The 14152-nt window shown below is 56.2% G+C and overlaps 5 protein-coding genes across 5 annotated transcripts; 3 read left to right on the top strand and 2 right to left on the bottom strand.

The window, feature by feature from the left end:
- Positions 1–366: 366 nt before the first annotated feature.
- Positions 367–3099, bottom strand: GNI_049600 (hypothetical protein; the record flags this gene model as incomplete). The annotated part of the gene is made up of 1 exon (XM_011131376.1): positions 367–3099. The coding sequence occupies one exon, from the start codon at positions 3097–3099 to the stop codon at positions 367–369; it is 2733 nt and encodes a 910-aa protein (XP_011129678.1).
- A 1283-nt stretch (positions 3100–4382) lies between these two features.
- GNI_049590 (phosphorylase) lies at positions 4383–7190 on the top strand (the record flags this gene model as incomplete). The annotated part of the gene is made up of 1 exon (XM_011131375.1): positions 4383–7190. One exon carries the CDS (start codon positions 4383–4385, stop codon positions 7188–7190), a length of 2808 nt encoding a protein of 935 aa, XP_011129677.1.
- Positions 7191–7570: 380 nt separating this feature from the next.
- On the top strand, positions 7571–10235 carry GNI_049580 (myosin domain protein; the record flags this gene model as incomplete). The annotated part of the gene is made up of 2 exons (XM_011131374.1): positions 7571–7675; positions 7758–10235. 2 exons carry the CDS (start codon positions 7571–7573, stop codon positions 10233–10235), a joined length of 2583 nt encoding a protein of 860 aa, XP_011129676.1.
- Positions 10236–10700: 465 nt separating this feature from the next.
- GNI_049570 (hypothetical protein) lies at positions 10701–11293 on the top strand (the record flags this gene model as incomplete). Its single annotated transcript, XM_011131373.1, has 2 exons — positions 10701–10983; positions 11040–11293. 2 exons carry the CDS (start codon positions 10701–10703, stop codon positions 11291–11293), a joined length of 537 nt encoding a protein of 178 aa, XP_011129675.1.
- A 645-nt stretch (positions 11294–11938) lies between these two features.
- GNI_049560 (putative transmembrane protein) lies at positions 11939–14050 on the bottom strand (the record flags this gene model as incomplete). Its single annotated transcript, XM_011131372.1, has 1 exon — positions 11939–14050. One exon carries the CDS (start codon positions 14048–14050, stop codon positions 11939–11941), a length of 2112 nt encoding a protein of 703 aa, XP_011129674.1.
- Positions 14051–14152: the final 102 nt, after the last annotated feature.

Below are 14152 nucleotides of genomic sequence, written 5' to 3'. Positions count from 1 at the left end.
ATGCAAAAACCAACCTGGCAGCAAACCGCCTCCTGAACACTAAAATCACGATCCCTCTGGTCCCTAGTCTGGGTGGTCGTTGCAACGGGGTCTGGATTTGAGGAGATGCATGAAGGCTGGGCGGTAAAGATCGGGGCTAAGCGGTAAAGATCGCGGCTGAGCGGTGGAGATCGGGGCTGAGCGGGAGAGATCCCCCCGGTCCGGCCCAGTGGTCTGGCCAGTGGTCCGGTGGCTAGTCGTCCGGTGGCTAGTGACCGGGCTACGGGTCTGGTCCGAGCCCGGCTAGTGGTCTGGTCCGAGGCCCGACTAGTGGTCTGGTCCGAAGCCCGACTAGTGGTCTGGTCCGAGGCCCGACTAGTGGTCCGGTTAGTGCTTGTATTTGTGGACTTGTTTGAGCCACCACTCTTTGGCATCACCATCCTCGTTTTCGCGCGCCTTCTTTTCAAAGAGTGCACGCACATCTGACGGTTTGACGATTTGATGTCTGATGAGTTCTACTCTTTTATCACCTGCAGCTACGACTGGGCGATTGGGACTGGTGGATTGCAGCACCTTGTCAAGGCGGCCGGTCTTTTTAAGCACGTTCCGGAAGTCCGTGATCTCGGGCGTCTCCGTTGTGGACGCGACCAGCACCGTCTTGGGTTTGCGTTTACTGCCAACCGCACCGCCCGACTGCTTCGTCGGCGAAGGCGTCGGGAATGGCACTCCGTTGCTTGGCGTCGACGCGCCGGTTGTCGTTGTCCCGGCATCCGTCCCGGCCACGGCCACCACCGGACTGCGAGCGTAGACATGTTCCGCCTGCTGCTGTTCCGGGTGGTGATCGCTGTGTCGGCGGGGGTGATCGCTGTGTCGGCGGGGGTGGTCGTTGTCTTGCCCCTCCCGGTCCTGGTCCATGCGGTCTTGCCCCTCCCGATGCTGATCCGCGTGGTCGGCCAGGTGGTCGGGGCCTGAGTCTGAGACGTGGTCTGGATGGTGGTGAGGGAGAGGGGTGGCGTCGTCTGCGGTGGCGACGCGAGAGTTGCCTCTGATGGGGGAGGTGCGGGGCCCGGCATCGCGGAGTGCCTCGCGATCGAGAATAAGTTTGCTGAGTTGTTCGCCTTCGTCCTGAACGCGTTTTTGGCGGAGACGTTTCATTCGAGCTTGGACCTCCTGCAAATGTTGTTGGAAGCGAGCTTCCGCACTGTCTACGGGTGCGATCTTTCGTACAGAGGCTGCCCGTAACCGATCGCGCCGCCACTCACTCGTCCGGTCCTCCTCCAGTAATGGGTTCCAGCGCCGCGTCTCGCTACTACTCCGCACCAACCGCGCTCCGAACGGAGAGTCCTCCGGTGCGAGTCCAGGCTCGAACCGACCCGGACATGATTCCGCGCGTCGTAACGCCGCACACCGCTCACCCGTCGGTCCCACCCGCGCAGTCTTCACAACCACGTCGCCCAAACCCACCGCTCCTACCGGCAAACTAACTGGGATCGGAACCGGCACCAAGGCCGGGGTCCCGATCGGAATCTGAGTTGGGGTCGGAACCGGGATCGGGAACGGGATCTGGGTAGGCAATGGCGTGGTAGTCTGGCACAACGACGGACTGTACTGCGGTGTCAGGTTCGCCGGAGTGCCCATCGGAGGCTTCATAATCGGCGACAGAATCGACGGGTACGCGTCCTCCGACTCACCCTCGTCAAACTCCGGCTCCCTTAACCGAGGCACCAACGGCCCTCGCGCCGACTGCGAACCCGCAGACGAACCGGAACCCGGAGTATCATTTTCACTACTCGAGGTGACAGAGCGGTCGAGATCCGGATCGGCAGTGGGAGAGGTGTTTCCGCCGGCAGCGGGAGAGGCGTCCCGACCGGGTCCAGGAGAGGCGTCCCGGCCGGCAGCAGGAGAGATGTCCGGAGCGTCCGTAGAGGTGGCCACATCCGCGGCGTGTGCCTTCACTCCAAGGTCTTGTGCTTTCAGGTCTTCCGCCTCCCGGTGCTTCGCCTCCCGGTCTTCCGCCTCCAGTCGTTCCTTTTCCGGCGACACCGAACTCTCCGCATCCGGTCCTGCGGTGTCCTCCACACCTGCGGGCGTCGCCTCTCTGGCGGGGTTCTCCCCTCTGGTGGGGCTTACCGCTCGAGCTGGGGTCTCTCCTCGGGCTGGGTCGTCTTCTCCGGTGGCGTCCTCCATTATCGCAGGGCTCTCTGTTCTGGCAGGGCTTTCCGCATGGGCCGCGTTCTCCACCCCGGCGGAACTCTGATCTTTTGTTGGGCTCTTTCCTTGTGCGGGGGCAGTTTGTTCGGTCACCTGCTCCGTTCTGACAAGGCTCTCAGCTCCAGCCGGGCTGTCCGCTCCAGCCGGGCTCTCCGCTCTGGCCAGGCTCTCCGCATCAGTGGCCTCCATCGGCCCTATGGCAGTCGTCTCCGGGTCAAGTCCCGTTGAGAGTGCTTGGATGTGTGAGCTGGACGAGGCTTCGGGAGACCCAGAAGCCGCCTCTCGGTCTGGCGTCTGGATTTCGTCACGGGGTGCAGCCCCAGGGCTGTCAAGCGCAGAGCCGTCAGCCACATGGCTGGCAACCGCAGAGCCGTCAGCCACATGGCTGGCAAGCGCAGAGCCGTCAGCCACATGGCTGGCAAGCGCAGAGCCGTCAGCCACAGGGCTGTCAAGCGCAGAACTGTCAGCCGCAGCATGAGTTACTGCGTCAGGCGACCCCGTCTCCGTGTCGCAGTCCTGACCCTCGGGCTTAAGGGCTTCATCGGCGGCCCCTGCCGGAGACCTGACCTGTTCCTCCAGCTGTTCGGTGTCGGGGCCGCGATCGGGGATCTGATCGGACGGACTGACTGACGATCCAACGGCAAGTGGTTCGGAGGCGGACGGCTCGGAATCCGCGGGTCCGGGAGTGTTTATATCGCTGGTTTGAATGTCAGTAGGAGTCTCCGAAAAGTCATTGTCGGTAGTGGGGGTCTCGCGTCCAGGCGACTGACTCTGGTCGTCAGTACTGGCCTGGGTGTTCGCGTCAGAGCAGTATTCGAGCTTCATCATCTTTATCAACTCCGCCCGTTCGGCTTCGACATCCCGGGGCCGGAAAACTTGCTCGGGTCTGACAAGAAGATTAATCACCATTGCTCTCGAACACGCACGTGGGCTCGAACTCGTGTCTGTGTGTGCACTCCGGCTTGTGTGTGCGTTTGAACACGTGTGTGCGTGTCCACCCAGTCTTGGGAATCGCGGCAGACGGGTCCTCCTTACTGTGGCATCACGTAGTCAAAGCTCTCCAAAATGCTGGCGAATCGGGGGATATGGGGACAGCTATTGATAGAGCTCTGCTGCATGAAGCTTTGCTGCATAAAGTCAGTATTGTCCCTGAACACAGAAAACGTGGCAAGAACCGATCTCTTACCGATCCAGCAGCTTTCGACCTAGGTGATCAATGTCGCAATTGAAATAGTACTCCTCTCGCTGTCTACAGGCACATTCGGTCATGGTGAGCTGTGGTGGGAATTGCCCGCCGTAGCAAAGGGCGGTCGTGGTCGATCTGGAGGGGGCGGTACTCAAGTTCCTGAACAACCTCCTGGATGTCCTGACGGTCCTCCTCCTCGGCGGTGATTGTGGAGCTGAAGGCATTGGGAGGCGGTCTTTTGCTTTGTTCCAAGATCGAGTCAAAAAGTAGTTCAGCCTCACTGGTTGGTGCTGGCATTATTTAAAGAAGCGCGTCTCGGAGCAAAAACAGAATCTATTCTTTACAGCGACGCAACGGGCCGGCGTTCCTCCGGGGGCGTGGTCAGCTCCTTGTCGTCGGGGTCTCCATGCTGTTTTTGGAACGACGTACACAATTCTTGCAGTTGCAGATCAATGAAGAGCCCCGGTGCCTCCATCTTTGGGAACTGGCACGATTTATCATCTTTGTTAACTCCGTACAATGGCCGCACGGACAGTCCAGGACAGGAGCGAACTCGTGGTCTGGGATTTTATACGGCGTTATCATTAGGATGGTCCAAAGGGGGCACAAGCGCCGTCAACGATTGGTTTCAAAACTCCTCTCACCTTGTTGTCTTTTCTTGAAAGGCCAAATAACATCGAACGCCTAGACGGCAGAGATAGCAAAGAAGGAATTTTTGCGGATGAAATTCGCCTGTATTCACAAGTATGGGGTATTTTGCCTAGCTTCCTTCCATGCACACACACGTGTGCACCCCGGCAAAATGACCCCCCGATAAGCCAACAGCTTGGCTCAGGGTAAATGTTGTGCTAGTACCACCCCGACGAAGCGATCCTGCATGGGTGCGGGGACACTGTGTCGCTGTATCGGCTGATATTTTCTTATATTCAATTAACAGAGGCGCTTCTACCTTATTAAGGCCTTAGAGTTTGAGTTGGGTTTCAATCAGTCGATTTACAGTTTAAGAATGGCCGATCCCGTTTTCACTACCAAGAGACTTAATTCCTTGGCCTTTGAGATGCAGCGCAAAGCGTCTTTCTCCAAGATCCATAACATACAAGGAAGGGTAGCCGGGCTTGATTTGGATGAGGCTAATGGAGTAGTGCCGGAAAATCAGCAGATGCTGTGGAGCATGATGGAGAAGCACATCGGCTCAGATATAAAGACTATCCAAAGATCCGTAGTTAGTCATGTTGAGTACACATTGGCTCGAAACCGTTTTAATGTAGATGAAGAATCATTCTATCGAGCTACAGCCTACAGCATTAGAGATCGTTTGGTGGAGTTATTGAACGATACAAATCAGTATTTCGCTCGACGGGATCCTAAAAGATGCTACTACTTATCCCTGGAGTTTTTGGTAGGGAGAGCGATGCAAAATGCTCTAGTTAACCTGGACATTGAGGAGCAGTACAGAAAGGCGTTAGGGGATCTTGGGTACAAGTTGGAGGCATTGTACGAGTATGAGCACGATGCTGCTCTTGGCAACGGAGGGCTGGGACGTCTTGCAGCCTGCTTCCTTGACTCTATGGCTACTTTGAATTACGCGTGCTGGGGTTATGGTATTCGTTATACTTATGGTATCTTTGAGCAGAAGATCGTGAATGGCTGGCAGTGTGAGTACCCTGACTACTGGCTTATTCAGGACAACCCCTGGGAAGTTATCCGCCACGACGTCACTTACGCTGTCCGTTTCGGCGGCTATGTGAAGAACTACTCCGATGAGCTCGGCCGCTTCCGTCAGAAGTGGGTCGGCGGTCAGATTGTGCAAGCGGTTGCCTATGATAACCCCATCCCCGGCTTCGACACCTTCAACTGCATCAACTTGCGTCTGTGGAAGGCTGCCCCGTCAAAGGAGTTCGACTTTGACTCATTTAACGCGGGCAAGTACATGGAGGCCATCAAGGACCGTCAGGACGCTGAGTCCATCAGCTCGGTGTTGTACCCGAACGACAACATGCCGGAAGGCAAGGAATTGCGTCTGAAGCAGCAGTACTTCTTCGTGTGCGCCACGATCCAAGACGTGCTCCGTCGCTTCAAGAAGAAGGAGAACCGTGACTGGCGCGACCTGCCGAAAAAGGTGGCGATTCAACTGAACGACACGCACCCGACTATCGGCATTCCCGAATTGATTCGTATCCTCGTCGACGTGGAGGGCCTGGAATGGGATCTGGCTGTCAGCCTTACACGCCGTGTATTCAACTACACTAATCACACTGTGTTGCCCGAGGCTCTGGAGAAGTGGAACGCGGACCTCTTTGCTAAATTGCTGCCTAGGCACCTGTTAATCATCAACGAACTCAACCACCGCTTCCTACAGGACGTGCGCGGCCTGTGGGGCGATGACTATCAGAAGGTGTCCAAGGTTTCGATTTACGAGGAAGCATTCGGCAGCAAGTTCATCCGTATGGCGAACCTGGCTGTGTTGGGTAGCCGCAGAGTGAATGGTGTAGCGGCACTGCACAGTGAGTTGGTCGTTCGAGACTTGTTCCCGGAGTTCGATGAGTTCTACCGCAGCAAGGGTGAGGAGAAGTTCCTGAACATCACGAATGGCGTAACACCTCGTCGGTGGATCCACAACGCAAACCGACCATTGTCCAATTTGATTAGTACGTGGTTGGGCAGCGATGCGTGGTTAAAGAAGTTGGAGCTAATGGAGGGTCTGTTGAGTCACATTGAAAACCCGGAGCTGGTTGAGGAATGGGCTAAGGTGAAGCTGCAGAACAAGGAGCGTCTGGTGCGATGGATCAAGTTGCACGGCGGACCGTCGGTGAACCCCGAGGGTACGTTGTTCGACGTTCAGGTCAAGCGCATTCACGAGTACAAGAGACAACACCTGAACGTGTTCTATTTGATTCACCGCTACCTGACGATCAAAGATATGTCGCCTGAGCAGAGACGTGGCGTGGTGCCTCGTTTGAGCATGATCGGAGGCAAGGCTGCGCCGGGCTACGCGACGGCCAAGACCATTGTCAAGATGATTAACTGCGTGGGCGACTTAGTGAACAATGACCCTGACGTCTCGCCGTACTTCAAGGTGTTCTTCCTGCCCAACTACAATGTCTCCTCGGCGGCCGTGATCATTCCAGCCTCCGACATCAATCAGCAGATCTCAACAGCCGGTATGGAGGCGTCCGGCACATCGAACATGAAGTTTGTTATGAACGGCTCGCTTATCATCGGCACCATGGACGGCGCGACGGTGGAGATCGTAGCGGAGGGTGGCGAAGACACAGCCTTTATCTTCGGCGCACTTGAACGCGACGTGAACAGAATCAGACAGGACGCCCGTGACGGTCGATATCGTATCGATGGCCGGCTGCAGCGTGTATTCGACTTCGTAAAGTCAGGTGCCGTTGCGAGAGGCGATCACAATGCGCAATCACAGTTTTGTGAACTCGTTGATCGTCTTCGGAACAATGGCTACGGACATAACGGAGACTTCTACCTTGTCGCGCACGATTTCCCATCCTACGTCGAGGCTAACGAACGCGTCGATCGGGAGTACCGCGACGCGCGTAACTGGTGCAAGAAGACCATCGAGGCCGCTGCCAAGATGGGCAAATTCAGCACCGACCGAACCATTAACGACTATGCCAACAAGGTCTGGGAACTAAGCGAGTGCGAAGTTGTCGGGCCAACACCCGAACAAATTAGACGACTGACCACCGTACCCAACATCGGCCAAACCACTACCGCCTCCAGTCATGAGCCCGTCTCTAAGGCCACCGACGTAGCACCCGCATTTCAGAATGAGAACTGCATAGCTAATTAGTTTTTGTACATTGTTTTTAAACATAAGAAGATCTGAACATTATATCTGAACACGGATCAATCCAATCCCCTGAACATAGCAGCTAAACATAGATTACTAGACACCGCATGAGAGACTGAATTCGTCCGTGAGACGCGGTACGAGCGTAAGGTTGGTTATCGGAACCCTCAGCTGGCTGGCTCAGAGCGCTCAGCTGGCCCGCCCAAGGCCCTCAGCGACCGCCAGGATGAAGAGGGGCGGGACATACAGACGGGCGATTGAGCAGTCAGGTAGATCAGTGGCAGCCCAGTCTCCAGTCTTCCACACAGTCCAACACATCCGGGCGGCCGATCCCGGTGGAGAGATGTTAAATTTGTGTGCTGCGAAATTTTATAGAAGGAATGCCCCCGAAAGCAAAGGCTAAGGTAGGAGCAAAGCAGCGTACTGCTCCAGAAAGAGCAGCCTCAAAGGTGGAGGCTGTGGATCCATCGGGTCAGGTATCAAAGGTAGGCGTTCTGACACATTTCGGGAGAGGGCGTGTGTGTGCACACGTGTGTGCAAAATTGTTTCCATTGTGCGTGGTGTCAGAATTTTAGTGTGTGGAGTGCCCAGGCGCCTTCTGTGAAGGCGGCTCCGTCTACTTGTTATGCGAAGTGCCTGGTTTTGCCGGGTTCGACGTCGACGACATACAAGTTGCGGCAGATCGACCCGCCTGGGTATGAGGATGGGGAGTTTGAGGCGGCTCCAAGTAGGTTATTGAATTGCAATGAAGAGACAATGAATCCGATGGCGTTGCGTGACATTGGATTACTGAGCCATCAGAACAGTGCATGTGTGTTGGATTTTCTACGTGCGCGGTTTATGCAAAATATGATATACACAACGGCGGACCCTTTGATGGTGGCAATTAACCCATTCCGTGATCTGGGGAATTGTACGGACGAGGTGATTGTTAAGTACCGGGATGCGGCTTCAGTTCAACACCTGCCTCCACATTCGTTTTCAATTGCCCGAGAGGCAATGGAGAACTTGGTGTCGGTGAATAAATCACAGACGATCATTGTGACGGGGGAATCGGGGGCAGGTAAGACTGAGGCAACGAAGCACTGCATGCGGTACTTCGCCTCAGCCAAAGGAAGCATGGATTTGCGCATCCAAAAGGCGGTCATGGCTGCCAACCCCGTCCTGGAAGCGTTCGGGAATGCCAAGACATTGAGGAACAACAACTCCTCCCGCTTCGGGAGGTTCATGCAACTCGTCCTGGCACCGCACGGAGGCATTCTTAATGGACGCGTGACTGGCTTCTTGCTGGAGAAAGTGCGTGTGTGCAGCCAGGCCACGAACGAGCGCAGCTTCCATATCTTCTACCAACTGCTCAAGGGCGCAAGCGCCGAACAAAAACGAAAGTATGCTCTAGAAGACGTCAAGACCTACCGCAATCTCAATGGCTCCGCCGTCGGGACGGCCAGCGGGTGCTACAGCGTCGACGGCATCGATGACGTTGGCGATTGGCAGGAGGTGCAACAGAGCCTCGTCTCGATGCAGCTGACGCCGACAGACATCGACGCCGTATTCAGCATCGTCTCGGGCGTGCTCAAGCTGGGCAATGTGCAGTTCCAAGGCGCCACCATTGAAGGGCAGGATAACGCGGCGCAGCTAGATGCGGGCAACTACGCGCTGCTGCAGCAGGCCTGCGTGCTGCTCAAGCTGGACGACGTGGACAAGGTCGCCAGCGGGCTTTGTACTACCGCCAAGACGATCGGAAACGAGCAGGTCACGGTCCGAATCCAGAAGCCGGAGGCGGTTTTACTTTGCCAGTCGTTGGGCAAGGCCATGTACGACTACCTGTTCAAGTGGATCATTGCCCGACTCAATCGCACTATCGAGCCCGAGTACTTCAAAGAGTTCATGGGCATGCTCGACATCTTCGGCTTCGAGATTTTCGACAAGAACTCGCTCGAGCAGCTCTTGATTAACATCACGAACGAGTTTCTGCAAAAGAACTTCATTGACATTGTCTTCGAACGGGAGTCGAAACTGTATAGAGAAGAAGGGGTGTCTACGACAGAGCTTGTGTTCACAGATAACAAGGAAGTCATCGACACCTTGATTGGCAAAAGAGGCTCGATCTTCGCTGTGCTTGAAGACAGCTGCATCAACAAGGGCGGCACCGACGCTTCCTTCTACTCGTTGCTGTGTCAGACACTTGGAACCACGAAGGCCTTCCGAAAGCCTCAAGGCGGAGACAGGGACCTCATCTTCACTGTAGGACACACGATTGCGGACATCAACTACTGCGCGCAAAACTTCGTGAGTAAGAACTCCGACTTGCTGAAGGCGGAACTGACGGAAGTGGCCCAAGCATCGAGCTCTCCGATCGTCGCTGAAATGTTTGCTGGCATTCCTGTCGAAAGGGGCAAGCTGGCTAAAGGTCAATTGATTGCGTCGCAGTTCTTGAAACAACTCGATGAAATGATGGGCATTATCCTTTCGACGGAGCCGCATTTCATCAGGTGTGTTAAGCCTAATGAAACCAAGAAACCGCTCGATTGGGATGCACAAAAGGTACTCAATCAGCTCTTCTCATTATCCGTCTTGGAAGCTTTACAGCTGAAGAAACTCGGCTTCTCATGGAGAAGACCTTTCAACGAATTTGTCACCCAGTTCCGTTATATCAACCTCGACCTAGACGCTGCCATGAAGGCCGCTTCTACTCCCACCCGCCAGCGAGAAGTCGCCCAACAACTCCTCTCCGCCTGTGGCAAACTAATATCCCCCTTCCAAGAAGGCAAGCAGTGGCAAGTAGGGAAAACCATGATCTTCCTCAAGCCTGAGGTTGTCCAAGAACTCATGCTCTTACAAAGAAGACTTATGGAACAATACGCTCCCGCTGTCACCTTCCTCGACGCTCTTATAAAAGCCAAATACTTGAGGCGTACGGCCCTACAAAACGCCAAAAGAGGCACGCGGCTACAAGCACTTATTCGAAAACGACTCACTCAATCCGGCAAACCAGCCTGCACCGTGCTCCAAATCGACCCCAGACAACCCGTTTTCATGGGCTAGCACCGAAACTCAGCGCGCATGTTTGTGCCTAGCACACACGCCCGTTTGTGCCTAGCACACACGCCCGTTTGTGCTAGCACACAAATGTTTCAGGTCGCTGAGATCTTAGCTCCGACAAGCACACGCACGCCACGAGTGCCTAATGTAAGTGACCGACGAAAATGTTCAGACCGAACGTCTTTGCTCTAGTCCGGACGTTGTTCGGATATGTTTGGTCTCTCGAGCGGGGTCCTCCTTCAAGGAAGGCCCCTTTTGGCTGGGTTGGCATCTTTTAGGGAAACTTCTTTTTTTAGAATGTCAGAATCGCGGAGGTGTATTGGGCGATTATATCGACGTCACGGGTCAGATGAGTTGATGTTTGAGGAGTCCAGCTCGGATATGGGATGTACTTTAGAGCATACAAGGCTGCGCAAGGCCGAGGCCTCTTGCAGTAGATCTTGGCGCTGGCGTTTGTTTGTTGCGCAGATGAAGCTGACTAGTGACAGACGAACAACGAGACGACTGCTGAGCGAACTCCACGACGAGGACCCCGTGATCCAGGAGCGCGCTTATGAGGCCTTGTGTCAGCTGGCCGCCAGTAGACCGTCAGTACATGATATGTTGCTACAGGAATGCGGAATCGAAGGTCTAAGGTGTGCTCCGGTCGAACAGGTGGGGGGAATCAAAATAGCGCCCAAGATAAAAGCGGGACAGGAAAATGAATGCTACAGGTATGCCACTGAAGACACAAGATTGCTCAGGCTAAAAGGTACTAACAGAATTGGGAACGAAACAAAAATAGGTTGGCTTAAACCTTCCGCCTAGGCTGCAACATACCGCCTACGCCAGCACACTCATATGCGGCCAGAAAGTATCAGGCCAGAAAGTATCAGCCCGGAAAGTATCAGGCCAAACGACCACTTGGGATATTCAACAAAGGTCTGCTCAAACCTATTTGGACAGAGTTCATTTCAGCTCTGAAGCGGCAAACCAAGCCCCACTTTCTCCACAGCACAATGGACCATGTCAAGAACCAATACCAACAGCCAACACCAAGAGGCTGGAATCGTACTCACTAGCTCGGTTAAACTGCACAATCATGTTATGTGGCTCTGGTCAGTTGCCACATCAATGCAGCTCTGGTCAGTTGCCACATCGATGCAGCTCTGGTCAGTTGCCACATCGATGTAGCTCTGGTCAGTTGCCACATCGATGCAGCTCTGGTCAGTTGCCATATCGATGCAGCTCTGGTCAGTTGCATGAATGTGTTGTGGTCATTCCCCACGTGCGGCCATTCCTCGTGTGTGGTGTGGCCTAAATTGTTGTGTGCCAACACAGCTGACCATATATGCAATCATTGATTTTTGTTCAAAAGGATCCTGGAGTGGGTAATCTTAGCACGAAACGGAGAGCCATGGCCAACAGGCGGCTAGCCAGTCCGACCACCGCCAGAACGACGAAGCCCGCCACATGCGCGCCGAGCAGAAATCTATACTCTGAAGGGGCGGCAAAACGTGGCGTTGGGACAAACGAGGGGGTTGGAGTGAGATAGTGAGGGCGAGATTAGGGCACGCGTGGGGGTGGGGACTGTGGTAGGTGCTGAGGGGCCAGAGGGCAGACCAGATGGCGGGGGTAGAGGGTTACCTTTCTCAGAGGGTTTGGTCATGCGTCGAGCGAAGTGTGCGCACGAGTTGACGAATTCGGTGGCCTGTGTCTTGGTCTGGTCAATGAGTTCTTGGCAACGGTCGTGCAGTGCTTGCGCGGGTGCTTCGGCCATTCTTTCGGAGGGCGACGAAGATAAGGAAATAAGTGAAAAGCCAGGTGGCAGGGGTAAGTGCCAAAAAGGCGGAGTGGTGCAGGAGGCGGGCGAAAAAGTAGCCAGCCAGCCCCAGGGCGCGTGCCCAAGCAACGTAGGTTGCGCGCACGTTCACGGAACACCCATCAATGAGCATCGCGCCGGCACAGATGACGAGGGCACTTGACACGGTCTGCAATCCACACGCCACCACAAATCGCAATACCAGACAGTGTCCGAAAACCTCCGGACTCGCCAGCGTCAAGAGCAACACAGCGCTGCAACACCCCAACGCTAACTTGAGCGTCGCCCGGAACTGCTCAAAGGACGCAAACTCTCGGTCATACTCGTCTCCGCCGGCTTCCCGGTCGTAGTCGGCGGCCTCGCGGTCGTGGTCGGCGGCGTCGCGGTCGTTGTCCACCGGCTGGGCTAGACCGCCGGAGTGGCCACGTGGAGAGGCATGGTCTGGCGCGTGACGGCGTTTGTACCACAGGTCGCTCATGACGTAGGCGAGGAGTGCCCCGGGGAGCGCGGCGAAGTCGGTGAAGAGCCGGCGGGGGTTACGATGTGGTCGGTCCAAGACTCCGACCCAGTAGGCCACGGCCCAGCTGTTGAGGCTGTACCCCACCCCTTTCACGGCCGCCAAAATAGCCACGAATAGCAGCGGCGGCAGGCGGCAGGAGCGGCGGTCGCGCGCCACCTCCAGGTGTCTCCACACCCGCCGGCCCAGCCGCGGCTCGTCCAAGTACTCCGCATTGGCGCCGCTGGTGCGCAGCACCATCACGCACGACTGCCGTAGCGGCGCGTCGGGATGGGCACCGGTGTGGACGGGCGTAACCGTGTGCGCAAACGCGGGAGCGGACCCGTGTGCAAACGAGGGTTGGGCGGGGGGGTGGGCGAGGCGGCTGCGGAGATAGTGGTGGACGCTGTCTCGGTGGCAGAGTGACTGCGTAGCGGCCCAGGCGGCGCCTTGGTTTTGTTTGAGGATGAGGTACTGTGGGCTGTCATGGGCGACCCAGCGGAAGAAGACGAAGCCGATGGCGAGGAGGCCAGCGCAGATGAGGAAGGTCATGCGTTCAGCGAAGTAGTTGTCTGCGAAGCGCGCGTCATCTGGGTAGCGCGCCCAGAGACGGAGCCAGCTGAGGCACCAGAGGCCGAGACCGAAGGCGATGCTGCCGAATTTGATGAGGCTGAGGGGCAGCACGCTGCTGACGGGTTGCGCCGTCTCCGATTGCAACAGTCCTGCGTTCAGTTCCCACCCCGGCATCGACAGCTGGAACACCACCACAGCCACGCCCATGGAACAGTCACCGGGTAGCGTCGCCAACAAACAGGCGGCCAACAACGACACAGCCAACGTCCCCACCACCACCTCCCGACGACCAAACAAGTCCGCCCATGGCGCCACCAGCAACCACCCCACAACGCGTAGAAAGCCGCAAGTGTATAACAGCCGTTCAGACAATTCCCACATAGGCAACTCCCAACTCACTGTACGGACGGCTCCCACGGAGGTGACTCCCACGCCCACAGGAGTGGTGATCACAGGAGCGGCGCCCACCAGCCCCACGAGAGTGGACAGGGGCGGTGTGTTGCCCCCTCCGTAACGGTCCCACCGAAAGAGCGGCACCGGCGCAAGCGGTGAGGCAAAGCCTGCCGCCGCGCCCAGGATACAGGACCCCACTAAGTAAACCACGTACCGTGTTGCCAGACCCGAGAACCGCACCAGGTCGACCAAAGATACGTTCTCAACCCGTCCGTCGGCAGCTGCTCTCTGGGCGAGCCTGTAGCCCAGGCCCACGGGTTTGGTCTCCCGGCCCACGGGTTTGGTCTCCCGGAGATGCACCCCTCCCTCCACGGATCTGTCATCTGACCCGCCGTTCTGGAGCCTCTCTGATAAAAACCTCTGGTAAGAATAACCCGCCGTCCACAACCCGCCGTCCCACAACTTACCTTTTCGGAACCCATTTTCTGAAGACCCGTTTTCTGAGGACTCAGCGCCGTAATAACTGCCAGCAAAACGAGAATTGGACTGCTCCATCATCTTCGGTCTGGGCCGGTCAATCTTTGTGCAGTCGAAGTTCTTTTGGGACAATTCCTTGTTCGATATGCGCACTAGTTTTTCCCCTCCAAGAAAGAAGCC

This window comes from Gregarina niphandrodes, assembly GCF_000223845.1.
Source record: "Gregarina niphandrodes unplaced genomic scaffold scaffold00007, whole genome shotgun sequence".
Lineage (NCBI taxonomy): Eukaryota > Apicomplexa > Conoidasida > Eugregarinorida > Gregarinidae > Gregarina > Gregarina niphandrodes.
This window is presented reverse-complemented; position numbering and strand designations above follow the sequence as displayed.